Genomic DNA, 27,342 nt, shown 5'->3' on the forward strand with positions numbered 1-27,342 from the left:
AAGGTGGCACCAGCAATTAGGACCTGGGTTCTACCCCAGGATGGAGTCCTGAGCAGGGAGAATGGGATTCAAAGCCTCAGCTTCCTGAGAAGCGTGTGTGTGGGGGTACTGGGGTACTGGCAGCCTGGGAAGGGAGCAGTAACACCCCCTTGGTGGTTGACGGGGACCCTGCAGCCCCACGCTGCCCCGACCACACAGGGAGCCATGTGCAGACCGTGCTTATGTACAGAGGATTTTATTAGGGACTCTTGGGATGGGATGCCAGGAGGCCCGGGCTCAGTTGGCAGCCAGGGTCTCCTGCACCCACGGCATAAGTGCAGTGACGCGGGCGTACACGGCGGGCGTGGACGTGGAGCACGTGCTGCTGCCCCAGGACACGATGCCCGCCAGGGTCCAGGCTCCATCCTTGTGGCAGACCAGGGGGCCGCCAGAGTCGCCCTGCAGGAGGAGACAGGACTTGTGTCCAAGCCGGAAAGAAGGTGCCAGGGCCCAGGTGTGCCTGGACCTGGCTGAGTCCAAGGGGTGCAGACCAAGGGCAAGTGGGGGCCCAGAGATTGTGCACAGACGCTCGGACCTGCTCAGATGGCAGCTCTGCCCCCTACTCCTGGGGGGCCTGGGGTGGGGGCTGATCCTCTCAGCCTCCCATCACCTGTAAAATGGCCTGAAATGTCCACTCTGTGAGCATAGTGTGAGGTTAAACACCCCTGGAAGCCTCACACCACGCCTGGTCAGGGCCAGCCCGCATCAGGGACATCTCCTGGTGCTGGTCCCTGCCTTCACTGGGGCACTGGGCAGGGCCTGAGGTTAAATAAGGCATGGCAGAGAGGAGTGGGCCTCAAGGCCTGACCACAGTGGTGGTGGGGAAGGGGCAGGTATCGTGTGAGGGCGGGCAGGGTAGCAGGCCGTACCATGCAGGAGGAGACGCCGCTGGCCCCCGCACAGATCATCACGTCGGTGACCCTGCTGCCCCAGTACTTCCTGCAGTCGGTGTTGGACACGATGGGCAGGATGGCCTGCTGCAGCTTGTCAGGGGTCTTGAGGGCTGGAAGGACAGAGGGCGTGGGGTCAGGGCCCAGGGAGAGGAGAACAGCACCCGCCGGAACCCTGCCCTGCCGCGGCGTGGTCCTCCTCCATCACGACGGTCATGGGTGCTGAGTGCCACCTTCCAAGAGTCTGGGAGGCGGTCCCTCTCCGGTTCCACACCAGGCAGTGCATCTGTGCTCCCAGCACAGTTGGTCAAGCAACTCCTGCCTCCGAGCCCCTGAGCCCCGCGCCCGCTGGGCCCTGCGTGTGGGCGGAGGGGCCGTCCCCCCTCCCCAGCCCTCCTCTTCCTGGGGACGCTGGGGGGACCCAGAGGGAGCACCTCCCTCTTCTGCCCTTTCCTGGCTGCTTGTGTGCTCAGTTGCGCAGTTGTGTCCGACTCTTCATGATCCCAGGGACTGAAGCCCGCCAGTCTCCCCTGTCCGTGGAATTTTCTGGCAACGGCACTGGAGTGGGTTGCCATTTCCTCCTCCATTCCTAGGTGCTTGCGTCCTGTTAAAGGACTGGCAGGCTGTGGCCGGCACTCAGGCCTAAACCCGACCTGGAGCCTGGGCTCTGGGTTCAGACTTTAGGGTCGCTGGACACAGCCGCCCTCCTCAGTCTGGAGGGGAGTCTGGGCAGTCCATCTCCATGCAGGTTAGAGTGGGGCGACACTTGCTGGAACTCAGGTGCTTCTTCAGAAGCTGACTGTTCATGTATGTATTATTAAACCTTATTTTTATTCACGTTTGATAGGTTTTTAATTGAGTGTTTTTAAATAAAGAAATGGGGAGGTTGATGACTGTAAAGGAATTTACGACCAAAACATCTTTGAACAGCCATGTGTGTGCCACTTGGAGACTCCTGGGCTCAGGGAGCCCCCATCCCAGACCCCCAGCTGGTGGGCGGAAAGGCTCACCGTTGTACTTGGTCTTGCCCCAGCCCGTGGTGGCGCACAGCATCCCAGCGGGGAAGTCCTCGTCGGCACTGGGCAGGCACACGGCCGACACAGTCTCTGAGAACTGCGCGGGCGTGGCCAGCTTCAGCAGGGTGATGTCATTGCGGACCGTGAGAATGCTGAACTTGGGGTTCTTGAAAACCTGCAGGCAAGGTCCAGAAAGACAGATGAGGCCCTGGGGTAAATCAGGGATCCATGGGTTTCTAGACCATCTCCTTTCCTGGTGATCTGTTCAGGACAAATGGACCCATAGGAGCCCAGAGTGAGAATCCTGAGACTGGCTCGATCCACTTGGCTCCTGTCTCTCAAGGGGCTGAAGGGTCTTCCCTTTGCCCACTCCCCAGCCCCAGCCTGCAGCCCGGCGGCTGTCCCCCGGCCCGCCCAGTGAGGCCTGCGCGTACCTTGCCAATCTTCAGGACCTGGGTGTCCTCGGTCTGTGAGCCCTGATCAAACTCCCCGGCCACAACCACATCAGAGGTTCTGGGGGAATCAGGTGGTGGTTAAGGACTGAGCATGCGCCCTGATCCCCTCCCCGACCCCAGGCCGAAGCCGGAAGCAGAACCCTAAGCTCTGGTCCTCACGTGACTCCGCAGTGGGCGGCGGTGACCACCCAGTCCTCGCTGATGAGGGAGCCCCCGCAGAAGTGGAAGCCGGTACTGTCCTGCAGGAAGATGGGGAGGGTCAGTGCGCGCTGGACAGCAGCAGCACCGAGCTTGGCAGCGGCCCTCTGCCCAGCTGAGCCCCTGGTGCCTCCACCTCATTACCCTCTCACCTGCAGGGACACCTGCCAGGGCCAGGAGCCGGGCACGGCATCCTCCCCGTTGACGATCCTGGAGAGGCCACTCAGCACAGGCTGGATGGCGGGGACTCCGCAGCCTGGGGAGGGTGACAGGAGGGTGAAGAAGCGCTAAGACCCAGAGCCAGTCTGCGGAAATCCTTGCTTTTACTTCAGATGTCTAGGCAGACCCAGAACCTACCGCCACACTCCTCGCTTCTCCTGGAACCCTGTGGGCTCAAGGATCCCCTCACACAGCCTACCGACCCCAGGAGCCCACCCTGGATGCAGAGGCGTGGAGCTGCCGCCACCCAGGGCCACCCTGCCTGAAGGAGCAGGGGACAGGCTGAGACAGGGACTGTCCTGCCTGGACTCTGAGGCCCGCCCCTCCTTGCCGGGAGGCCTCCCACCGGTCCCCAGATCCCATTTTCCTCAGACACTGGGGAGCAAGCAACGTCACCTCACAAGTCAAAGCTCACCTGTTAGCCTGGTGGGTCTGGGGGTCGTGAAGTTAAAATCTGATAACCCCAGCCCCTGGGGAACCCAGAACGCTGACAGCTGATGGGAGAACGTTTTACACTGAAATCTCTATTCCCAGAGATTTCAGGAACTCTCCATTGTATAAAGTTTTAATTATTTAATAAAACAACACTGATTCCATGCTGTAAAAGGACACATTGAGGAAAACGGAAAACAGAGGACCTGAACTGGCACAAGACAATGAGAAAAGGCAGGTGGACTGGATGTGTCCCGGACACGCTTGCTGTGTCAGGACCCGGGGAGTTCTTGGCACCTGTATACAGGTTCTACAACTCGGTGACAGCGAGGAGTGTTGGGCAGGTACAGCCCTGATGACCAGCCAGGCCACCTGCAGGTCATATGGGCCTTGCCTCAGGTCCAGTCCAGTGTCTCCTGCCCGTGTGGACAGACCAGCCCCTCATCACCAAAATACACATCATCAACACAACCCATTTTTTTTTTTAACTAGCAAGAAGATTCAGTACCAACTGTGATGCATTCACCCAGCTGAATGCTCTGCAGCGATTAAAGTGAATGAGCTGGGTCTCTGCATTAATGGGAATAAATCTAAAACTACATAGGTAGGGAAAGGCAGGTTGTAAACCTGAAGTAGCAGATGATACAGTTCATGTAAGTTTTTACAAATATTATACTGCACTGGTGGATTTAGAAACGTGTGGTAAATTCGAAAAGCCCACACAGAAGTGAGTTCAAAATAGGGATCACTTTCTGAGAAGGAGAGAGGGGACTTTAGCTTAAATGGTTCTATGTTTTAAAAAGAAATACCTGAAGCAAATCAGGAAAAAAAAATAACATTTGCTAAAGTCCAAGGAAAGGTACAAAGATGTGGTATTATTTTCTGTATTTTCCACTATTTTTTTTTAATAGGAAAAAAAAATACTTGGAAAGTGCCTCAAACAGTATAGCCCCGGGCGGAGGCCGTGGGAGGCTCTTGTGACTACACCCTCACTCTGCCCACAGCGCCCCAACCTGAGCCTCATCTGGGGCCCCAGACCTCAGTGCGGCTCGGACTGGCCTTTTCTGCTCCAGGTGCAGGGTGTGAGGCTCGGGAAGCTCCCAAAGGCCCTGCCTGTCAGGGTGTGAGGCCCAAGCGGGCAGGGCACCTCCGATCTCCCTCCCGGCCAGGCCCAGCTCGCTCCAGACAGAGCTCCTCAGCCCTCGAATGGGGCCTGGCTTGGGACCGTCAGGCGGTCAGGGACTCAGGGACTTCCTCAGCCACCTCCCAGACGTGGCCGACCATGGCCCTGCGTGTTAAGTCACTCAGTCACGTCCAACTCTTTGTGACCCCACGGACTGCAGCCCGCCAGGCTCCCCTGTCCATGGGATTCTCAGGCAAGGTACTGGAGCAGGTTGCCATGCCCTCCTCCAGGGCATCTTCCTGACCCAGGGATCGAGCCGGAGTCTCTCATGTTTCCTGCATCGGGAGGCAGGGCCTCCACCACTAGCGCCAGCTGGGAAGCCCTGAATGTACCCTGGCACTCACCGAAGGTGGCCCCTACAAGGGCAAAACAGGAGAGGAGCCAGAGAGGGGCCATGTTTCTGCCCCCAGGGGATACGTGGCACCTGCCCTGGACTCCTTTTATATGCTCTGGGACACCAAGGGCTCCGCCCAGCCCAAGAGCCACCTCCCTCCCGTTATCTAGGAACCTTGGGAGATAAAGGGGACCAAGCCCCCCTGTAAGCCTGAACTGGCTCTCAGCCTCAGACATCCCAGCACCTGGGAAAAGGGCAGCTGCCCTGGCACAACGTCGCCCAGGAGTCTGCCAGGGTGCTGAGGGCAAGGCCAGTGTCCAGGCTGGGAGCTCAGGTCCCACAGGGCCCAGCTCGGGGCAGCCAGGACACAGGGTGGTGGGTTCTGCTCCCAGTGCACCGGGAGGATTCCCAGCTCCTAAGTACAGGTGGTCCCAGCACTGGGTGCAGAGAATCCCAGCTGGTCATCACTGGGGGACTTGGCTTCTCAGCAAAGAGTGCTTTCAATGTGAGACTCAACTAGAAGCACAGTATCACACAGAGATGCTGAGCAATCCAGAGGTCACCTCGAAACCAGCCCAGGCAAGCAGCTTCGAGCCTGTGTGAGGGCACGTGAAGGAATCACCCCCACGGCTGGTCACAGGCAGCTCACAGGTTGGCAGACATGCCTGTATCTGCTGCTAAGCTCAAACACACCTTCTCTCCTCCCATGATACCTCACAACTTAAGGAACTGGTGATTGCATGAAACTTGAGTTTCAGATAAGATGGGGCTTTGATTTAGCACCATCAAGTGATACACTGAGGAAACGGCAAAGAAAGGATGTTAATTGTCACAGAACAACGAGAAGAGGACAGATGTAGGTAATACGCCTGTGGCATGTTTGCTGTAAGCCAAAGACTTTCCAGCATCATGGACACAATGCCCTTCTCTCCCCTGGGCCAGGGCCTGGTGTGGACCCCGGGGGCAACCCACAGGGACAGAGCACAAGGCGCCCCTGCCCTCCTGGGGCCAAGACCCCAGTGAGAGACACAGGCATGAAACAAACAAGAAAAGAACGTGCGGAGTCTGAGAAACCAAGAGAGGGTCTGGAAATCTGCTGCTCCGGACAGTCCAGCCTGGGCCTCACCGATAAGCCAGTCTGAGAAGGAAAATAAGCCAGCTGGGCAAACTGCGTCTATTTCCAAGGCGTCCAGGGCTCTGTGGTCCCAGGGCCACAGGCATTTAGAGAGAAGCTGGTCAGGGCAAGCAGGACAGTGTTACGGGTCTGGATTTGGACTTCATCAGCTTTGAAGTTCTGTCTCCAAGTTGTGAATTTAGTTTTGTTTTAGAGTTCTCTGCAGGGGGATGTTCAAAATATTTAAACACTCTTGAGCAGACACTCTAACCAGTGAGAATGGTAACCATGGCTGGGACAGGCCCACAGAGGCCCTGAACCCTGTCTCTGAGGGGAGGCGGAGGCAGCCAGATTGCACGGGGCAAACAGAGTGGGGCCAGCAGCTGTTTGATAACTGGGTCTGAAGCTTTTTGATTTTTTAAGAATTATTATTATTTTTGGCTGTGCTTGATGTTCGTTGCAGCACATGGGCTTTTTATTGCAGTGCACAGGCTTCTCTAGTTGCCCCCACAGCATGTAGGATCTTAGCTCCCCAACCAGGGATTGAACCTGTGTCCTCTGCATTCACAGGCAGATTCTTAACCACTAGACCACCAGGGAAGACCCACTTTTGATATTTTAACAGGCTGGGTTCAGTCCAGGAAAGTCAGCCCTGGTTTTGAGCATACGGAGTAATCCGTACTGAATTCTTGGCCAAGGTAATTTATGGAAATATTAACATTTGCTGTTTTGTTTTTCCTTCACTCATCCCAAGCAGGTAGCAAAGCCATTTGTGATTTCCTTGGCTCTGGGATTTTTCCAGAGCAGAAAGCAGAAGCAGCCTGAGGTCACTGGCTCCTGAGGTCTGTTGGGAAAGTAAACTGGCCGAATGGAGTTCAGGAGGGATAAGGCCTCCGCAGGGGTGGGGCAGTGGGGGGGTGTTCACCACAGGGGAGGGGGCGCTTCCCTAGCCCATAGAGATTTTCCAGACCATGAGGTGAGCACCCCTAGAATGAGGGTGACCGTCTTGTCACAAGGAATGACAGCCTTTGCCTCTTGCCTAAAGCCATCTACCCCTTCTTGTCCTCGAGGAGGGTTCCCCTGGAAGGTCACCCCAGCCCAGCTCTCAGCGGGGGGAGGACTCTGATGAACAGAAGCTGGCGGAGGCAGAGGTGAGGCAAACCCCCGCCCTTCCCTTCATGCACCTTGGCTGACTTCCGTGCAGAGGCGGTGCTTGGCGCCTCGGCTGCCGTCCTCAGATCCAGACAGGAAAGACCCTGACCCAGAACCACACCATTGCCCAGAGCTGAGCGAAAGCCTACATACACCTGCACACCTCCAGATCTCTGCCGTGTGAGAAAAGCAAATCTCCACCACTGAGCCACTGTCCGCCAAGTGTTTTATTATGAAAAGCATCTTCAGTGACGCAGAGTAAATGTGAGAATGGTCCCAGTGTCTTCTGTTTTCCCTGCAGAACTACTCTCCACCGTTTCTATCCTGCTGGCCTCCAGCAAGACTGACCTTCAGGGATGAGACTGCACGACAGCGTCCCTGCCTCTCTGGCTTCCTACTGGGGTCAAGGCCAGAGACGGGGAGAAGACAGAAGTCAAGTATTTATTCTCTGGGTTCCCTCCCTGAGAGGCTGCTGTGGGTTGACACAAACTACTCTGTATAAAATAAGCTACAGGGGGCAATTCCCTGGCAGTCCAGTGGTTAAGACTCTGTGCTCCCATTGCAGGAGGTATGGGTTCAATCCCTGGTCAACCCCTGGACAAACCATGGTCAGGGAACTAAGATCCTGCATGCTCAGGGAGGAAAAAAAAGAAAAAAAAAGCCACAAGGACACATTGTACAACATGAGGAATACAGCCAATATTCAACAATAACTACAAATGTAGCTAATATTTAACAGTAACTATGAAAGTGAAAGTGAAGTTGCTCAGTCCTGTCCGACTCTTTGCGACCCCATGGACTGTAGCCTACGAGGTTCCTCCATCCATGGAATTTTCCAGGCAAGAGTACTGGAGTGGGTTGCCATTTCCTTCTCCAGGGGATCTTCCCAACCCAGGGATCAAACCTGGTGCTTTTACTGTCTGAGCCACCAGGGAAGCCAATAACTGTAACTATAAACAACAATAACTATAAACAACTATAAATATAAGTAACATTAAAAATTATGAATCCCTATATTGTATACCTGTAACTTATATAATACTGTACATCAACAATACTTCAATTAAAAAAAAACAAAGAGCTCTGAAAATGGATGGTGGTGATGGCCGCAGAACAGTATGACTGCACTTTGTACCTTCTGAATTGTACACTTAAAAATGTTTAAGATGGTAAATTTCATGTTATGCATATTTTAGTACAATTTTGAAAAGTGAAAAAAAAAACAGTGATACCCCTTCATAGCTATAATTTTTAAAATGGAAAATAAGTTTTGGTGAGGCTGTGTGGAAATTGGAATCTTTGTACATTACTGGTGGGAATGGTACAGCTCCTGTGGAAAACAGTCTGGCAGAGTCCCAAAAGATTAAACAGAGAGCCACCATGTGACTAAGCAATTCCTCTTCTAGGTACACAATCCCTAATCTTTGGCCCTGCATCCAATTTAGGACTAACTGCAGAAAGCTAAGTGTGTATTCCTAATCAGTCCCAAAGAATGCCTGGGTTCTATTTGGCCCTCCTCCAGCTTCCCTGTGCCCACACCTTCTACAGGTGCATCTGAAGTGCTCCACTATAAAGTACTTCCTCTCCTCTGCTTGCCTTTGAGTCTATGCCAAACGCAAGTGATGCTGCCTGACTACCTGGGTAGAGCAAGCTCTGAATGAACACTCTTTGCTAGTCCTCATTTGGGTAGTCTTTACTGATTTCGGACACGACTGAGCGACTTCACTTTCACTTTTCACTTTCATGCATTGGAGAAGGAAATGGCAACCCACTCCAGTGTTCTTGCCTGGAGAATCCCAGGGGCAGGAGAGCCTGGTGGGCTGACGTCTATGGGGTCACACAGAGTCGGACATGACTGAAGCGACTTAGCAGCAGCAGTAGCAATACTGATTTCCACAAAGGCCAAGCTCCTATTGGTGGCCTCCTCCTTGCTTGTCAGGTAATCATTCTTGCACTTCCAGCCCCACTGGCCTTAGCCCTGAGCACCTGCATCTCCTTATGGTTTCCCTAAGTCCTTGCTACACCTTTAGAAAGTCTCTTTAGAAAGTCTCTTTGTTAGACTCTCTAGTGAGACTCCTGGCAGAATAAAGAATCAAAGTTCAAATTTCAATCTGTAATAGCAAAATAAAGAAACCTACATTTCTTCCCTGCCTGTGTTTAGGGCTGAGAATCACTTCATTACCAGGAGCAAAAAGCGAGTGGGATGATAGATGGGTAACAGCCCAAATGTCCCAGCAAGAGAATGGGTACATACAGCGCGGTGTATGAGACTTTTCTGGGGGTCCAGTGGTTAAGATTCTGCCTTGCCAAAGCAGGGGGTGTGAATTCCAACCGTGGTTGGGGAACTAAGATCCTACATGTCAAGCAGCATGGCCAAAAGATTAAAAAGAAAAAAGTTTTTTTTAAGTGTGGTGTATTACACAATATTGCAAAGCAACTATACCTCAAAAAGATTTTTTTTTTTTAAAGTGTTATGTACTTATGAAGTGCAACAACACCACTCAGCAACACAAAGGAACATGCTGCTGACACACTCAGGAAGACATCTGGAAGAGTGAAAGAATCCAGACACAAAGACAGCATACTGTATGGTTCCATGCGTATAAATTTCTAGAACAGGTAAAACTAATCTATGGTGAAAGACATCGGGACAGTGATTACTGGCTGCCTCAGAGAAGGGGAAGATGGAAATCGGCACGCGGAAACTCTGGGGAGTGATATTATCTTACATCTTGGCTGTGGGGTTCGTTACACTATCATCTACATATGTCAGCACTTATCTGTTCACTTTGGATCTGTGCGTTTCACCATGTGCAAACTGTGTTCAGTATATCTTACCTTTGATGGTAAAGAGGGTTGGGATTTGACCCCCTCAAGAGGAGGAGCTCCCCAACCTGAGGAGACTGCCTTCTGAGGTGCCGCCTGGAGGAAGAGGGCACAGTTCCAGAGGCGCGGGCCCGAGCCCTGACACGACCCCGCGCGGGGCCAAACCCCAGGAGGCGGCCGGGCCCCCGCCCGCTGACCCGGGCTCCCGGGCGGCCCCGTCTCCTCTCCTGAGGGACGGTCCCTGAGGCACACCTGTCCGCGGGCTGGCTCCCGCATGGCCCCCCGAACATTCTAGACGCCACAGACCGGCAACGAGCGAACAGGTGCAGAGTGAAGGCCTGCTGACAGGAAGACCGCCCGCGGCCCCTGGGCGTTTGTCTGGGCTCTGGGAGTCTACGCAAGGTTTCAGACACGGGGACGGGCCAGACAAGTATTCGCGGCAAAGGGAACACAGGAAAAGGCTCTTCATTGTATACTGCGTTGGCCAGACAACCTCGGGGTCCAAAGACCCCGGCCTCCGACCTGTGAGGAGGCGCCCACCGCTGGGGCAGGGGCCGGGAGGGCGGCGGCTGTTCCACGCGAAGGGGAAAGGTCCAGAGACAAGAAGTCGGAGACGCGGAGAAACACTCAGCCCTCAGGGGTCCTTTCTCTGGGAGGGGGCGGGCAGACCGCGCAGTCTCAGGGGGACGAGCGGGAGGGCACCGCTTGCCCCGCCCCGGCCAGCCTTAGCCACGCCCCAAGGGGGGGTGTCCAGCATTAACTCCGCCCCGGCCAGCCTTAGCCACGCCCCCCAGAGGGGTCCGCCCGGCCCGCCCCGCCCCTCCCTGCAGCTGCGCGACTTCCCAGATCGCCCCGCCCTCGTGCAGGTGGCGCGGCGCCCACAGGGCACCGGCCGGTTGTCGGTTCCCAAGGCCACCGCCACGGGTCGGCCCCGGTCGTGCTCTCCCACCGGCCGCGCCCCAGCCCACTCAGGCTCGGCGGCTGCCTCCTCGCATCTGTGCTTCACCAGGGCCCCCTCCAGCGGCCCCTGGCCTTTCTCCCCCCCTGCCTCGTGCCCTCCCGGCGCTTGCTGCCATCCAGGCTCGCTCCACCAGGCCTGTGCCCTCCTGCTCCCTGTGCCTCGACACCGGCCCCACCCAGAGAGCTAGCAGACGGTAGATCACAGCTTAATGTCTCCCTCGGAGTGGGGCCCTCCTGCCTTGGTATTAGTAATAACAACAACAACAATGATTATGATAACTCCTTGGCTGGTGGTAATGTATATTTTACTGTGTGTGTGTGTGTGTTCAAACTGTTCCATAAACTCTCCACGCCTTTCCCACGAAGGCTCGTAAGGCAGGACTTTGTGTTTCTTTCTTTTGTTTGTTCTGTTCCAGCGGCAGCCTGGTAAGCTCTGGTTGATAAGATGGATGAACTTGAACAGGTGGTGAGTTTCATATGCACGGAGCCCACACTCTGCATTCTGTTTCATGCCCTGCTTTCCCACCTAATGCATTGTGGCCATCCCTTCCTGTCACTGGCAGTCCTTTAGAAAGCATGAAGAGCCCCACTGGCAAGTCAAGAAGGAAAAATACCAGGGCTGACCAACGCGCATTAGGTTAGGTCTGGTCCCAGCACTGCTGAAGATGGGCCAGGCCTTTCATGAAGTAGGACCTGTACTCTAAGCAGCCCCATTTTACATATTAATACTTACAAAAGGGATCAGAGAGGCTAAGTAACTTGCCCAAGGCCCCCACAGCTGTTTTGTGCCAAAACTTGTGAACCACCACACTACAGTCGTCAGTGCAATGGAAATGAAAAATAGTCATGAGATACCGTTTTATGGGGTGCTTGCCCTGTGCCTGATGGCCTCACCTTCAAATTTCTCACTCCCCAGTTTCCCAATTGCTGGGAATAGGCCTCCTTGCCTCCTGCATTTCCACCTGGTGCAGCCTCCACCAGCTCTTGCAGGGACAACAGCAGGGGCCCCCTGGCTGGCCCTGAGTCCAGACCTGTCTTTGGATGCCATGTGCTCAATTCTAAGGGCAAGATACCTGGTGGGGGCTCTGAACCAGGCAGCACACAGCTCACGTGACTCGGCTGACACTGAATTGAGCCTTCAGTGAGCTTCTTGGCCATCCTGAGACCAGGGGAGCATCCTTAGCCCACTGGTCACCCGTGCCCTCACCATGTTGCAGACCCTGCCCCTCCTCCTACTTGACCACACTGCCCATGGGGTACTGAACAACTGCAGACCAACTCAGTTACTTGTCCAGGGTCCTCCAGACTATGAGAGACTGAACTGGGGCTCAAATCCTGCCCAGACCTGGCTGCTGCTCAAAGGGCCCCTCCAGAAGCAGGGCCTGGAGGAGGAAACCTGACTGTCCTTTCCCCTTAGCTGGTCAAGGGCCACCTTGTTCGGCCCCACCTTTACTGTTCTCACTGGCCCATACTCGGCCATGGCTGCAGCTGCTGCCATCCCAGGCCCTGATGCCAGCCCTGCTCTGGCACATCCTACCCAGTGGGGCACATGCCCAGGAAAGGGATTATCACATCAAGGTCTTCAGATAACAGCCTGGTGCACAGGGATATAATAGGGAGCCCTGCAGCAGGCACCCCACACCTCTCTGAAGGCAGCACCATGAACTTCCTCTGGCTTCTCTCCTGCTGCGCCCTCCTGGGCACAGCCTTTGGTAAGTACCTGGGCAGGGAGAGGCCAGAAAGGCTGTCTCCCCTTCCACCCACTGTTGGAAGGGGTGCTGGCTCCACCAACCCCCAGATCAGCAAAGGGCAGCAGGGTCCCTGCTCCCAGTTTAGCCATGCATGGTTGGTGTGAGCCTGAGCGGGTCTTTCTCCCTCTCTGAGCCTCACATCTCTAGAATGCTGGGAAGATTGGACCACACCATCCAGTGTGAAGTCCCCAGGGTGGAGGTGGACCTTCCTATGTGTAAGGAGGGTGGACCCTGTTCAAGGAGGGGTAGCAGTTCCAGAGGGCCAGAAAGTTCTGTGAAGAGTTCGTGGCTCCCAAGCAGGCTCAGATGATGAGCAAGTGGGTGGGTGTGGCTTGGCCCTCATCAGCTCTTTCAGGCCCTGAACCAGCCCTTTTAAACTTTTAAACTTGTGTGTCAGGAACAGAGTAAGTTCCTGCTTTGCCTTGGTAGTCAAAACATCTTTCAGCTTTATTATATACCAACTCTGTGAGGTTGCCAACTGTAAGATCCCCATTTTGCTGATGGGAAAACTGAGACTCGGAGTGAGTAAGCTGGGCGGTGTGATAGGCCTGGGTTCAAACCCACAGAGCCCAGCCTCCTAGCCCATGCTCTGGCGCCGCCGCCACGTTGCACTCGGTCTGCTGGGCCTGAGACTCACATCGGTCTGTGCTGTCCCTGGGGTATTCCTGGAGCCATGGGTCCTGGGTGAGACCTTGGCCTCCACTCCTTACCCCATCCTCCCTCCTCAGGCTGCGGGGTCCCCGCCATCCAACCTGTGCTGAGCAGCCTCTCCAGGATCGTCAATGGGGAAGAAGCTGTCCCTGGCTCCTGGCCCTGGCAGGTGTCCCTGCAGGTGAGCGGGGTTCTGTGCATGAAGGGAGAGGCACTGGGGGGTCTGCTGGGCAGGGGTGCGCTGCCCAGGTCAGTGCTGCTGGTGTCCAGCAAGCGCTGACCCTCCCCATCTTCCTCCAGGACAGGACCGGCTTCCACTTCTGCGGGGGCTCCCTCATCAACGAGAAATGGGTGGTCACCGCCGCCCACTGCGGTGTCACGTGAGGGCCCAGGGTCCCCAGGAAACCCTTTGGGGTGGTTTTTCCAGCACTGAGATCTTGCCCTTTAATGCCATTTCCCAATTTCTTTTTGTTTCGTTTCCCTGGGGTCTCCTTCTCTCCCAGGCGAGGGTCTCCCCTGGAGCAGAGGACAGGCTGCCCCTAGCCAAGCTGGACCACCAGTAGGCTTCGAGCCCCAACCCCGAGGTTCTCACCTGCCTGCCCCGAGGCTGCTCCGCATGTTCGGCAGCCTGAGCTGCGGCTTCCATGTCCAGGCGCCCGCCTCCCAGGTTCTAATTTTGAGATGTGCAGCAAATCCAGGTCCTGCCGGTCCCCTGGGGTCGTGGAGAAAACATGCGGCAAGCGAGACTGCACAGTGGAGATTCCGAGCTTCAAGCTCCGACCCACACCACACCCCTGAGAGCACACGCACAAAGACACGCAGACGCCCACACACGTGTGCCCCAATGCACATGCGCACTCCGCGCCCCACCTACCCGCCTCCAGCGGGAACCTCTCTTTTCTCTGGCTCTCTGCAGAACCTCCGATGTGGTCGTGGCTGGGGAGTTTGACCAAGGCTCAAGCTCTGAGAACATCCAGAAGCTGAAGATTGCCAAGGTATGGTGGCCCCCCCGGGTCGTCCAGGTGTGACCCCAGGTAGGGTCGTCCCTCGGGAGTGGCCGCCCACACTAAGTCCCAGACACTCCAGCTCCCCTGGTTACCCTGATACCCCATCATGATGGAGCAAAGCAGAAGGCCAGGTGTGCGAGGCTTCAGGAAGGGAAGGTCTGCACCTTGAGCCTGGGCTGGGGTTCCTGGGGTCACAGGAGGAGCTGCCGAGTGGAGCAGGCTGTCGTCCAGGGAGAGGCACTGATGCCACGAGGGGTCTCCCGACGCCTTCTCCCCAGACCCCAACAGCGGCTATTTGTCTCCCCCCGCCCCGCCCCCACACACAGGTTTTCAAGAACTCCAACTACAACTCGTTAACCATCAACAATGACATCACCCTGCTGAAACTGTCCACGGCTGCAAGCTTCTCCCAGACTGTGTCCGCCGTGTGCCTGCCCAGTGCCAGCGACAACTTCGCTGCCGGGACGATTTGCGTCACCACAGGCTGGGGCCTGACCCGATACACCAGTGAGTGAGGGGTGACCACGGTGGGCTGGCTGGGAGGTGGGGAGTATGGTCGCTGACCACCCACCCTGCCCTTCCAGATGCCAACACCCCTGACCGGCTGCAGCAGGCGTCCCTGCCCCTCCTGTCCAACACCAACTGCAAAAAATACTGGGGCACTAAGATCAAAGACGCCATGATCTGTGCGGGCGCCAGCGGTGTCTCCTCCTGCATGGTAGGGCCTCCCAGCCTCGGTGGGGTTCAGGCCAAGGGCTTGGGCAAAGATGGAGGAAATGGAAGCCGTAGGCAGCCTTCTTTCAGGGCCTGCCATTCTCTTCTGGAGCATTCCTGCCAGAGTAGTTGGGAAAACAGAGCTCCTGGAGAACCCCCGGTGACCTCAGCAGAGGGGTACTAGAGCAGGGGCCTCTGCTCTCAGAGCTGCCATGTTACAAGATGCCCTTGATATCTGCATCTGAGCAGTGGCACCTCCTGACCTTGTGCAGTGCACAGCCTGGGCAGCAGAGCATGGCGGCCCTAAAGGCTCCCGAAGGGGCCTGGCAGACCTTCCTCTCTCCCTGTGGCCCCGTGGCCAGCACCGCCTGTACTTTCCTCCTGTCAATCAAACCTGCTCCATTGAGCCTCTGTTATAGGACCCCAGGGGGTGACCCAGACTTCCAGGGGCACAAACGACAGGAGCTGCTGAAGTTTCTTTCACAATCCTTCTAATATGCATGTGCTGAGCTTCCACTGGCTGTCCGGCCTGGGACTGGGTGCTGGGAACAACGTTCACGAGTCTCTGGGCTGCCAGCTCCAAGCCTCCCCCTCCCTGTCCTGCAGGGCGACTCTGGCGGCCCCCTGGTCTGCAAGAAGAACGGAGCCTGGACCCTGGTGGGCATCGTGTCCTGGGGCAGCAGCACGTGCTCCACGTCCACCCCTGGCGTGTACGCCCGCGTCACTGCTCTCGTCAACTGGGTGCAGCAGATCCTGGCCGCCAACTGAGCCCCCAGCCTCACACTGGCCTCCCTGCCAACCTTGCTCCTACGTAGCCTCAATAAACCGGTGGAAGACATGTTGACGGTGTCTGTGTCCTGTGCTGGGGTTTCTGGGAGTTCATTCTTCTCCTGATCTTGGACCTTCACTGAACCAGGTGGCAGGGGGTGTCCAGGAGGGCCCCTTGTTAGTCCGCCTCCCATGAGTGGCCAGAAGGGACGCACACAGATGAGGGGGGACCTTGGCCTCCCGCCTCCCACTACGGGGTCCTCACCATCGACCCTTGGCTCCTTGTGCTCAAGGCCTGCCCTGGGGAGGGGGCACCTGGGGGTGGAGTCCGGTGCTGGCCCCACACACTTGTGACTCCAGGAAACCTTCCCAGGAGTGGCCCCCAAGGGCTGTCTCTTTCCCAAGCCCGTGCTGCAGTCAGGTGCTTCTCAGCCCAAGGTCTTCTGATAAGGAGGGGATGGCGAGGCAGGTTGCGATTGGTGGGCTGGGGCAATATATTGGGGGTCCCTCGGGCAGACCCCATCTCCCCTGCTGAGCCACACACCATGGCCCTTCTCTGGGTTGTCCTTGGCTTCTTCCTCTTTGGCAGCAGCTTCGGTAAGTGCAGGGCTCAGGCAGGCCTGGCAGCCCCAGGTCAAGCCTCGCCCCCGCCCTGGCCCTCAGCCCCAGAAACAGGGGACGGGAGGGTCCAAGTCCTCGTACCTTGAACCACCCCTGCCGCCCGTCCCTCTGGGTGCCCCTCTGACCCTCCTTGGGCACCTACGCCTGGCTCCCCACTTCTCCACTGGGCCTGGGCCCCCCCGCCACCTGGAAGTCCCCTGGACTTCTGATCTGGTCTCCTCCATTTGCTCAGAAGCTTTGGGGTGGGGGCTCCTCTACCCCCCAAACATGCCACCAAGCCATGTGAATTCTGCCTCAGGAATGTTCCCCAGGTCCATCCATCTTGCCCAGTCCCCCCACCCTCTGGGTTTGGACACACTCCTGGGTTGGTGCCACCCCACCTATGGTACTTGTTCAGTCGCTAAGTCGTGTTTGACTCTTTGCTACCCCATGGACTGCAGCACACTAGGCTTCCCTGTCCTTCACCTTCTCCCAGAATTTGCTCAAACTCATGTCCATTGAGTCGGTGATGCCATCCAACCATCTCATCCTCTGCTGCCTCCTTCTCCTCCCGCCTTCAATCTTTCCCAGCATCAGGGTCTTTTCCAATGAGTCAGTTCTTTGCATCAGGTGGCCGAACTACAAGGAAATACCCTCACAAATACCCTCACCCAAAGCTGCTTCCCCTGAAGACTCAGAGGCCATGAGAGCACCCAGGACTTACACAGGACATCCCAGCCTCTGGGAAAGGATCCTGGGCTCAGAGGGGATGGACACTCCCCTCAGAGCACACAGCAGGCTGGGGAGCCTGGGCCCCAACTGCAGAGACCCTCTGCTTCAGGGACCGTCCACAAGAGCGCCTAAGGGCAGTTGTCAGCTAGCCAGGAGGGGGCTAAATGTCTTGCAGCAGACAAAGCTCTGGGTGCCAGGGTGCCACAGAGGCCTGGAAGAGCTGCGTTCGCACCCTGATCCCCCTTGAGGCACCATCTACAGACCAGCCGCCCTGTCTCTGTCCCTCAGGTTGCGGGGTCCCCGCCATCGACCCTGTGCTGAGCGGCCTCTCCAGGATTGTCAATGGGGAGGACGCCGTGCCCGGCTCCTGGCCCTGGCAGGTGTCCCTGCAGGTGAGGGGGGGCTGAGGAGGGGCAGGTTAGACAGAGGGGGCTGAGGTGGGAGAGGCAAGGCTGACTCTCTCCACCCCCCGTCCCCAGACCAGCTCCGGCTTCCACTTCTGCGGGGGCTCCCTCATCAGTGAGGACTGGGTGGTCACCGCCGCCCACTGTGGGGTCAGGTGAGGCCCTATTTCACCTGCTCAAAGGGACCACCTTTACCTCCCAGCCCCAAGCAGCCTCGGGGAGTGGGCACGGGGCTGCTCGGGGAGCAAGGGGCTGGGGGCAGCTGCTCTTGTTCCCCACCTGCAGGCAGAACAGTCTCCAGGAAAAGCTCCCCCAACCCCCAACCCCCGCCAGCACCCCGGCCTCCAGACCCCAGGTTGGTCCAGGACAGTGGGTCTGGGCCTCTGCCTTCACAGTACAGACAGAGAAACTGAGGCCCAGGGAGAACAGGGGTGCCCCGGGGTCCCCGCATGACTGGGCAGCCCGGGTGGGCTTGCCCGCCTGGCACAGTGCCCAGGCCTCTGCAGGGGCAGCTGTGAGCCTGTGCTCCGACTGTGGCTTCCTTTCTAGGAAAGGTCACCTCGTGGTGGCCGGGGTGTCCGACCAGGGCTCTGAGGAGGAGGCTGGCCAGGTGCTGAGGGTCGCCGAGGTACTCACTGTGGGTGGGTGGTGTGCCGGGGGAGTGCTGGGGCGGGGAGGGGGGCGGGGGCCTGGGGGGGTTGTGGACTGAAGACCCTGACCAGCGGCTCCGCTTCACCCTGCCCGCACCTCTCTAGACCGACTTTCTGTTCTTCTCCTTCCCAAACACAGCTCCTTTACAAACACTCAAGGCTGTTTTGCTCATTGTAGGAAAATGCAAACTATGTCACATGCCACTCCCCCCATTTGGTCTGTTAGGCCCCATCTGTGTTCCCTCAACACCCTTTGCACCCCCACCCCCCAATTGCACACCTGCGCCCCCCTTGCCCCCGCCCCCGTGGCCTGCCCAGCCCCCGCTGTCCCGCGCAGGTCTTCGAACACCCACAGTGGGACCTGCGCGCCGTGCGCAACGACGTGGCCCTGCTGAAGCTGGCGGCACCCGCCCGCCTCTCCGCAGCCGTGGCCCCCGTCTGCCTGCCCAGCGCCGACACCAGCTTCCCCACGGGCTCCCTGTGCACCGTCACCGGCTGGGGCAAGACCCGGTACAACGGTGAGTGTCCGCGGGAACCGCTCAGGACCCAGACTCCTTCTGTGCTTCCAGCTAAGTCCTGAGCACAATCGTAAATTGCAACAATCAACCTTCCATTTCTTTACTTAAAGAAAGCTAAAGTGAAGTCGCTCAGTCGTCTCCGACTCTTTGCGACCCCATCGACTGTAGCCCACCAGGCTCCTCTGTCCATGGGATTTTCCAGGCAAGAGTACTGGAGTGGGTAACCATTTCCTTCTCGCGATGATATTCCCGACCCAGGGATTGAACCCAGGTCTCCCGCATTGTAGGCTTTACCGTCTGACCCACCAGGGAAGTTAACCCTCTTAATTAAAAACCTATCAAGCAAAAATAAAAACGAACTTTAACAATATATACCTGAACAGTTTCCGAAGAAACACCTAAGTTCCAGCACCTAAATGTCGCCCCCCCCCCCAATCTGCATGGAGGTAGAGTGAGAAGGGTGTGTGCCCAGCACCCCTGAAGTTTGTGCTGGGAGCCCACGGTCCAGGCCTCTTTCAGGCCTGAGCGCCCAGGTCTCCCCTCCTTCCCCGACTCCAGCCTCCTCAGGCTCTTCCTCGAGTTCTGAGTTCCTCCTCCTGAGTTCCTCCACCGAGGTCACAGCCTACCAGCTGGTCCTTTAACAGGACGTGAGCAGCCAAGAAAGGGCAGAACAGGGAGGTGCTCCCTCATGGGTCCCCCCAGCATCCCCAGGCAGAGGACTGGGGAGGAGGGACACCCCTCCGCCCACACGCAGGGCCTGGTGGGCCTGTGGCGCAGGGGCCCGGCAGGCAGGACTTGCTTGACCAACTGTGCTGGGACTGCAGATGCACTGCCTGGTGTGGAACTGGAGAGGAACCACCTCCCAGACTCTTGGAAGGTGGTACTCATCACCCACGACCGTTGTGATGGAGGACCACGCCGCAGGAAGGCAGGGTTCTGGTGGGCGCTGTTCTCCTCTCCCTGGGCCCTGACCCCACGCCCTCTGTCCTTCTAGCCTTCGATACCCCTGACAAGCTGCAGCAGGCCACCCTGCCCATCCTGTCTAATGCCGACTGCAGAGAGTTCTGGGGCAGCAAGATCACCGACGTGATGATCTGTGCGGGGGCCAGCGGCATCTCCTCCTGCATGGTACTGCTTGCTACCCTGCCCGCCCTCACAGGTTCCCCCCTGGTCAGGCCAGGAGGGCTGTCGTCTCTGCCACGACCTCCTTACCCTCATGCCCTGCCCAGTGCCCCAGTGAAGGCGTGGACCAGCACTATCAGAGGCCCCTGGTGAGAGCTGGTTCTAACCAGGTGTGGTATGGTGCTTCCAGAGGGATTTAATTTCATAGCAACCGCACAAGATGGACATTTCCATCCATTTTACAGGTGATGGGGAGGCTGAGAGGATCAGCCCCCGCCCCAGGCCGCCCAGGAGTAGGGGGCAGAGCAGGGGCTGCCATCTGAGCAGGTCCGAGTGTCTGTGTACAATCTCTGGGCCCCCACTTGCCCTTGGTCTGCACCCCCCTGGACTCGGCCAGGTCTAGGCACAGCGGGGCCCTGGCACCTTCTTTCTGGCTTGGACACAGTCCTGTCTCCTCCTACAGGGCGACTCAGGCGGCCCCCTGGTCTGCCAGAAGGACGGAGCCTGGACCCTGGCAGGCATCGTGTCCTGGGGCAGCAGCCGGTGTAGCCCATTCTTACCTGGTGTGTATGCCCGGGTCACCAAGTTCATTCCCTGGATTCTTGAAGTTCTGGAGGCCAACTGAGCCTCTGCCCCACCCCAGCTCCCATCTGTGTAAAACCCAAATAAAACTGCTTGCATCTTCACCTCTGCGTGTTCACCGGGCTGGATGAAGGGTGGGAGGGTGGCCGCCTTTCCTGAGGACCCTCTGGAGTTCAGAGCTGAGAGGGCTGGCATATCCCCCAGCCCTATGCCCTTCTTCATGGAGATGAGGAGTGAGGCCCAGATTCCCATGCACCATGGTGACAGCTGGTCCCCTCCCGGGAGGAGGGCACAGCAACCCACTCCTGTGTTCTTGCCTGGAGAATCCCATGGACAGAGGAGCCTGATGGGCTACAGTCCACAAAGAGTCAGACATGACTGAAGTGACTTAGCACGCACCGGTCCCCTACCTCCCAACTTGGAAGTCAAGTCTCAGTGTAATTCAGATGGAACACTTCTGGAGAAGTTCCACAAGCTGAAATTAAGAGCTCCCAAGGGCTAAGTTCTGGACAAGGGCTGCGAAAGAGGGTTTCTCTGCATGGAGTCCCGTGTCCCCCAGGGGTGCCCTCTGCCTTTAGATGTGGGGGCCCCAGCAAGGCTCACTGGCTCCTGGAGCGGCTCCCGCCCCTGTACCCACCTTCCCCTCGGCTACTGCCGGGGACCAGGGTGGATTTCCATCAGACCTCGGCGCTGGCTGTGCCCTTGGCCACACGCGCACTGAGCCTTTCTGGCCGCAGGGCTCCGCCGGACGCTGCTCTTCAGCCTCCTTCCAGCAGCCCGGCATCCCCGCCTCCTCTCCAGGCCCAGCCCTGCTCCCTCAGGCCTTCGTTTTCTTTTGAAGAGACCTACTTTCTCTTCGCCCTTCTCACAGCTTCAGCCTGAAACCCCTGGAAACCCCTCAACCCGGCAGCCCACCTGTGGCACACCCGCCTTCCCACCTGGCCTTCTTGCCTCTCATACCTCAGGAGGGTGCTTTTCATTTTAAATTTTATTTAAATGTAGACTATTAGTCAAATGATTGGAAAATCAATAATGAAAAATAGTTTCTTAGGGTTTTCTCCTGGTGCAGAGAACCAGCCACACTTGCCCTGTCGGGGGGACGTGGCCCCCTCATTGGTCAGCCCAAGGGGTCCCCTGAGGCCGTGTGGGTGGTGAGGCCTGTGGACCCCAGCCAGGCCCCCCTGGGCCCACAGTGCGCTCAGGAGAGACCACTAGCCCTCATGGCCTCGGCTCTGCTGGGGCTCCGCCGGGAGGCCCACCCCACCTCCTGGCCCGTCATAAATACACACGCTGCCCTGCGCAGTCTGGGCGCCTGGCCCCACGCAGCGCGGCGGCTCTCCGGACCATGCCACCCTGCCCTCCTGCCCTTGCCCCTCCGTAGGCAGCACTCAGGCGGCGGCCAGCTGGCCCAGGACGCGGCGGAACTGCTGGGTGCTGTGGCCCAGCTCCTTGACCCGGTCCACCATGTCCTGGGCGGCGGCGGGCGACGGGTACTGCAGGGCAGCAGCCTTGGTGGTGGCCACGATGCCGCGCAGCAGCTCGCACAGCAGGTTGCTGTAGTGGGTCACCTGGCTGCGCACGTCGGCCGCCTGGGCCTGCCGCGACAGCGTGTCCCCGATGAACACCAGCTTGTGAGCACTGAGGATGACAAACTTGCTGTGTGCCACGAAGATCTTGGGTGGCTGGTTGGTGGCCACGGCGGTGAAGAAGGCGTCCACGGCGTTGGTCAGCGTGGTCAGGTTGGCCTCGCACTGCTCCAGGTAGAAGAGCAGCAGCTGCCGGTCTGAAGGCCCCAGGCCACCTGGCCGCCCCGGCATCGCAGCCTGAGCCGGCGTCCAGCTGGCCAGGTCATGCTCTATGGGCCGCGACACCTCTTGCTCCAGCCGCTCGAACTGCTTCAGCTGGCAGAGAGGGACAGCAGAGTGAAAAGCAGGCCATGGAGCGAAGGGACAGAGCCCAGCGGGAGAGCGAGGGCCCCTGGTCAGAGGCCCACACTGGCCTCCCCGGCCCCACCCGCCCAGCCTGCCCTCAGACATTCTCCAGACGGTCTTCCCACTCATCTCAAGAGGTGGCAGGCCGTGTGTGTCACATCTTTGAAAAGACAGAAATGCTAGAGAGGGGGCCGGCTGAGCGGGGCAGGGTGAGGGGTGGCAGTCTCCTGGTTTGGATGCTGCTGTCCAGTCACCTCAGATGCCATCCCTGGGGGACTGGGAGAAGGGAACACACTCGACACTTTCTTTACAACTTCCCATCAATCTCTAAGTATTTCAAAATGAAAAGTTAAAAAAAAAAAAAAGTCTCCTTAATGTATGCAGTGTGAAAAGATTCAAATACATGAAACAGAAAAGAAGAGAGTTCTCACCTAGAGTAACATGCACCGTGAAATCTGTTAAATCTCTGGTGAATTATCCTTTTAGAACTACACACTGAAGTATCTGCAGATGAAACAATGTAAGGCCTTCACAACCATGTGGCAGATAAGCCGCTGCCCTGAGAATGACTGGGGCTGGGGAGGCCCGGGGCTCCTTTTCTCCAATGAGTTTACCTGGGGGGTTATTTTCTTCAATTTTATACGTGTATTAAATCTCTCACAATGAAAATGATAAGGAAAAACCAAAAGGTCATAGTATTGGCCTATTTCAGAAAAAATTCCCACCCATAACTAGTGAATATTCTACAAAGGCGTTTTCCTTTAAACACAAATAATCCCTTTCCCTCTTGAATTAGAAAACTGGAGGACCTCCCTGGTGGCCCCATGGTTAAGACTGCTTCCATTGCAGTGGGTGCAGGTTTGATCTCTGGTCGGGAAACTAAGATCCTACAAACGGCCCTCCCTCCCCACCCACAACCCCAGGAAAAGATAAAAACTGGAAACATACAGTGTACTATATACACATATATTAAATATACACATATAGCCTACAATATATATTAAATATATACACATATTATAACCTACCTTTAACACCCAACAATAATGGGTCATTTACTTCCTGTTAGTGAGTACACATAAGCCATGTGATAAAAATCCCCACCAGCAGCAGTTCTGGCCTGGGTGTTAGCGGTGGGGACTGACAAGTCCTCACCCCACGCTGGTTCTGACTGGGTGGCTGTGACCAGCCCTGCACAGACTCAGGTTTCAGGCTTTATTTAATTAGGAAACCAGTGTGACACTGACCCTTCCTGGCACTCGAAACCCTGACTTTCCCTCTTAGCCGTCTACTCCATGAAACTCACTTGGTTCTCTTGTCCAGCGTGAGAATATGCTCATTTTTTGCGGCTTTATCTCCAGTGAGTCCTTTTCAATCCTTGACAGATTCTTAACAGCTACATCATATTCTACTGTCCGAATGGCCACACTTTATTCAGCCTACCCTCCACGGTAGGTATTTGGTGGTGGTGGGGTCTCCAGAGTCTCCACTGATGTGGATGTGGAACAACCAATGCTCCGGTCAACACATTTTATGTTCCTATGCCCCTCTCTTAGAAACTCAAGTTCTTTAGTTTCTCAAACACGCTCCTTTTATTTCAGCTTCTAGTAATTTATCTAAGTGACTGACCAGGTATGTGAAGAGATTTGTAGGCAGCACAGATTTGTTTACAAAAGTACCTCTGGGAACAAACTAAATGCCCACCAACACGAGTCTGGTTAAATAAATGCTGTCAGAGGACAGCAGAAGGCAGAGAAGACAAAGCATACGTCCATATCCTAAGTCAGTGGAGATTCCATTCACAACCAGTCATTAACATCTATACCTTGACTGCACATGTTCTGTGTGCCCAACACCTCCTAAGCATTATACATTGTTTACTCATTTAATTCTCACACTGACCCCAAGATGGGTATAACTATGTCCCCTACTCTGCAGCTGGGAAAACGTGGCTTTGAACACCACACCCCAAGTCCCCGGTCTCAGGGTGAATCTGGTGGGCTCTCTCCTAGACCACCCTTCCCCATGCTCAAGGAATGGGAAATGAGGGAAACTTTCTGGGTGATATTTTCTGTGTTGATTTTCTACCAGACTGTATTTTAATTTTTAAAATCTTCATAATCAGAATAAAACCCCCTTAAAAAAAAATCCCTTTCCTATTCTATGGAAACAAGCCAAAATATGAGGAAAATTCTACGTCCTCAGATAAACACAGCAGTGTTTTTCACAATAAGAAAAACTGGGTACAAAGTAAACATTCAACTGTAACTGATGTAGGCTGACTTTAAAAACAATTTATGGTCAATATTTAATGCCACGGAAATGTCCTGAGATGAAAGCAGATGTAACTGTTCTCACTCACGTCTCAGCCACGGATGGAGGCCCCTTCCAAGGCCGGAGCAGGAACGGAAACCAGCCCCTGAGCCTGGCGACCGCCCCCGAGGGTGAGTGGCTTCTTTTTGCTTTGGCACTTCTCTGCGTGTGCTAAGATACCTGCCACGATGACTGACAATAATCGACACAAATCCCGCTGACACATGGGACAGTTATGCGGGAGAGCGGGGCGGGGAGGGTCTGGGGAGCCCCGGAGGCTCAGCTCGCAAAACAGACTCTCAAAAGACGACGGTGCCAGGAGGCTGCGAGCCCGGGCGCCCTCACCTGCTGCAGCTCCAGCTGGCCCTTCCCCTGCCGCATGATGTTGCCCTTTTCCAGCAGCTCCTTCTGGGTCTTCTCGAACTCTTCCTTCCCCTGGAGGGGAGACACAGGATGGAGCTGAGCCACAGCGCCCAGGCCAAGGGGTGCAGTGAGGCCAGCGGCCACCGGGGGCGCTGCGGCCACGTGCGGAGTGAGGACGGGGCTAGGGGCTCGGGGCGAGGCAGCAGGGCCCCGGGCCTCCTTCAGTCCCAGCCCTCAGGCCGGCACACGCCACGCGGCCACACCGGCTCATGGTGAGGACCAGGCGGGCGCCCACCACGCGGTCAGGCCCCGCCGCCCTGCCCCGCCCCCACGGCGGGAACCATGTCCAGGCCGCCCCCTGGGGTACAGGGTCTGCCCGCCCACCCCTGACCGCTGTCCCTGGGACGCCCACTCGGCCAGCAGCCGGGCCTCCAGTCAAAGGCCCAGCTGGGCCCACCTTCCGTCACCGTCACCTCGCTGTTTCCCCTCTCCTGCTAAGATGCTTTTGCTTGTACTTCAGGATTCACCTCCCCAAACAGGACAAGGCGCAGGCGCCAGACAAGCCCTGCCCTTGCAGGTGATCGGCAGCCATCCCTGGGGGGCACTGCAGGACCCCTGATGGTGCGGCCACATGGGTCCAAGGGCCTAAGACAGGGGGAGGGTGGGACTCCAGGGGCCCAGCTGGCCTGGAAAGTGAGGAGGGCACAGGGACTCACCAAGACCTTGCCGGGACCCACGTCTACCTTTGGTCATGAGAGCCTTCTGTGGGGGATCAGGGGCCCTCCCCAGGCCCAGGCGCACCCACCTGCAGGTGCACGTAGTCATAGTCCTCCATCCAGCCCCCCTCGCTGTTCTCGTACTGCCCATCAGGAGAGTCCTGGGAGGTGAACTTGGGGGGCGAGGGCAGGGGCCGGGACTGGATGCTGCTGGCCTTGTCAGTGGGGTTGGGGTGCAGGGGGCCACCCCCCTCCGGCCCTGGGACAGAGGCCTTGGTCCGTCTGAAGAGCAGTGAGGCGTTGCCGTGCAGGAAGGAGGCCAGCTGCTTGGCGTCCTCGGGCACTGCCCGCGAGCAGGCCACCAGGCGGTCTAGGTCTTCGGGGGTGGCCCCCAGGCCTCCGCGGCTGCTGTCGAGGGCCTGGCCATGGGCCACCAGCGTCTGGTACACGTCCTCCATCTTCTGCAGCTGCCGGGTCAGCTTGGCATGCAGTGTGCGGTCGGAGGTGTGTGTGGCGTTGCCCACCGCGCTGCGGGCAAACTCTAGCAGCTCGTGGACGGCTGCGTGGACGGCGGCCACGGCGGCCCGCAGGTCCACGGCTGGAGGCTCCTGAGGCTCAGGGGGCCCGCGCCGGCCCCCGCACCCACCTACACTGCCTGCCAGGTCCAAGAGGTGGGCCACGGTGGCACTCACGCCCTGCTGCAGGCGGGCCAGGGCCTCCACGGCCACCTCCAGCTCAAGGGGTTCACGGCCCGGCACCGCTGCCTCCAGGGAGGAGGCCGACTGGCTGCTGCGGGTGCTGCCGGTGCTCGAGGCCGACAGGCGCTTGGCATCGGCCGGGGCCTCCCGCTCGGCTGCAGGGGGCACCGAGTACACGCCCGCATCCGCTGTGCCACTGCCAGCCGCCTCGGGGGGCAGGAGCCGCTCCCGGGGCACGTCGTAGAGGGCACTGGGGCTGGGCCGCCGCAAGCCTGGGGGCACGTCGTAGAGGTCGGGGGCCGGGGGCGGCACGTCATACACGTCCTCGGCCGGCGGGGAGTCCGGAGGGGGCACGGCCAGGACCAGAGGGTGGCGGGTCGGGTCGAAGGGCTTGGCCTTGGTGAAGGCGGGGGGCACGTCGTAGGTCTCCTCACGCAGCAGGGGGCCGTCGGGCACGTCCTTGCTCACCGAGGGAGGGACATCGTACACCTGGGGGCCGAGAAGCGGTCACGGCTGCCCATCCACCTGCCCCCCTGCCCCACCACCCCCTCAGACCTGAGGGTGGACCCAGGCATCTGTGCACACACAGCCCGGCGCTCGAACGCCGTGATGCTTCTTCCTGCAGGTTACACTTCAGAGCCCAACTCTGTGGCCAGCTGCTGCTGCTAAGTCACTTCAGTCGTGTCCGACTCTGTGCGACCCCATAGATGGCAGCCCACCAGGCTCCCCTGTCCCTGGGATTCTCCAGGCAAGAACACTGGAGTGGGTTGCCATTTCCTTCTCCAATGCATGAAAGTGAAAAGGGAAAGTGAAGTTGCTCAGTCGTATCCGACTCTTAGCGACCCCATGGACTGCAGCCTACCAGGCTCCTCCATCCGTGGGATTTTCCAGGCAAGAGTACTGGAGTGGGGTGCCATTGCCTTCTCTGGGGCCAGACCAGAGCTCAAAATCCCGGCCCCACCGCTTACTAGCTGTGTGACCTCAGGTGCTGGGTGCACCTCTCT

General features: G+C 57.6%; 4 protein-coding genes across 9 annotated transcripts in view; 2 read left to right on the plus strand and 2 right to left on the minus strand.

Annotated features, from left to right (window-relative positions):
• Window positions 1-219: 219 nt before the first annotated feature.
• Window positions 220-4,931, minus strand: LOC102391462 (chymotrypsinogen B). Its single transcript, XM_006063334.4, has 7 exons — window positions 4,777-4,931; window positions 2,751-2,854; window positions 2,560-2,639; window positions 2,380-2,458; window positions 1,940-2,120; window positions 909-1,042; window positions 220-438 (listed from the first exon to the last, which is right to left on the minus strand). Exons 1-7 carry the CDS (start codon window positions 4,826-4,828, stop codon window positions 277-279), a joined length of 792 nt encoding a protein of 263 aa, XP_006063396.1. The 5' UTR covers window positions 4,829-4,931; the 3' UTR covers window positions 220-276.
• Window positions 4,932-11,677: 6,746 nt separating this feature from the next.
• LOC102398934 (chymotrypsinogen A) lies at window positions 11,678-15,709 on the plus strand. Its single transcript, XM_025268410.3, has 7 exons — window positions 11,678-12,530; window positions 13,298-13,401; window positions 13,521-13,600; window positions 14,137-14,215; window positions 14,554-14,734; window positions 14,812-14,945; window positions 15,548-15,709. Exons 1-7 carry the CDS (start codon window positions 12,368-12,370, stop codon window positions 15,707-15,709), a joined length of 903 nt encoding a protein of 300 aa, XP_025124195.2. The 5' UTR covers window positions 11,678-12,367.
• Window positions 15,710-16,254: 545 nt separating this feature from the next.
• LOC112580189 (chymotrypsinogen B-like) lies at window positions 16,255-20,360 on the plus strand. Its single transcript, XM_025268411.3, has 7 exons — window positions 16,255-16,306; window positions 17,330-17,433; window positions 17,521-17,600; window positions 17,995-18,073; window positions 18,433-18,613; window positions 19,608-19,741; window positions 20,199-20,360. Exons 1-7 carry the CDS (start codon window positions 16,255-16,257, stop codon window positions 20,358-20,360), a joined length of 792 nt encoding a protein of 263 aa, XP_025124196.1.
• A 927-nt stretch (window positions 20,361-21,287) lies between these two features.
• BCAR1 (BCAR1 scaffold protein, Cas family member) overlaps window positions 21,288-27,342 on the minus strand; it is a 33,278-nt gene continuing 27,223 nt past the window's right edge. For 5 of the 6 annotated variants that reach the window (XM_006063339.4, XM_006063338.4, XM_025268406.3 and 2 more), the window contains 3 exons: window positions 25,730-26,827; window positions 24,907-24,996; window positions 21,288-22,218 (listed from right to left, as the gene is read on the minus strand). In XM_006063339.4, the coding sequence (XP_006063401.3) occupies window positions 21,706-22,218; window positions 24,907-24,996; window positions 25,730-26,827 (1,701 nt within the window). In that variant the 3' untranslated portion in view covers window positions 21,288-21,705. Of the gene's footprint in view, window positions 22,219-22,679; window positions 22,753-24,906; window positions 24,997-25,729; window positions 26,828-27,342 lie in introns of all 6 variants that reach the window. The other variant, XM_025268407.3, reaches the window with a different exon arrangement.

Source organism: Bubalus bubalis, chromosome 18 (genome assembly GCF_019923935.1).
Source record: "Bubalus bubalis isolate 160015118507 breed Murrah chromosome 18, NDDB_SH_1, whole genome shotgun sequence".
Taxonomy (NCBI): domain Eukaryota; kingdom Metazoa; phylum Chordata; class Mammalia; order Artiodactyla; family Bovidae; genus Bubalus; species Bubalus bubalis.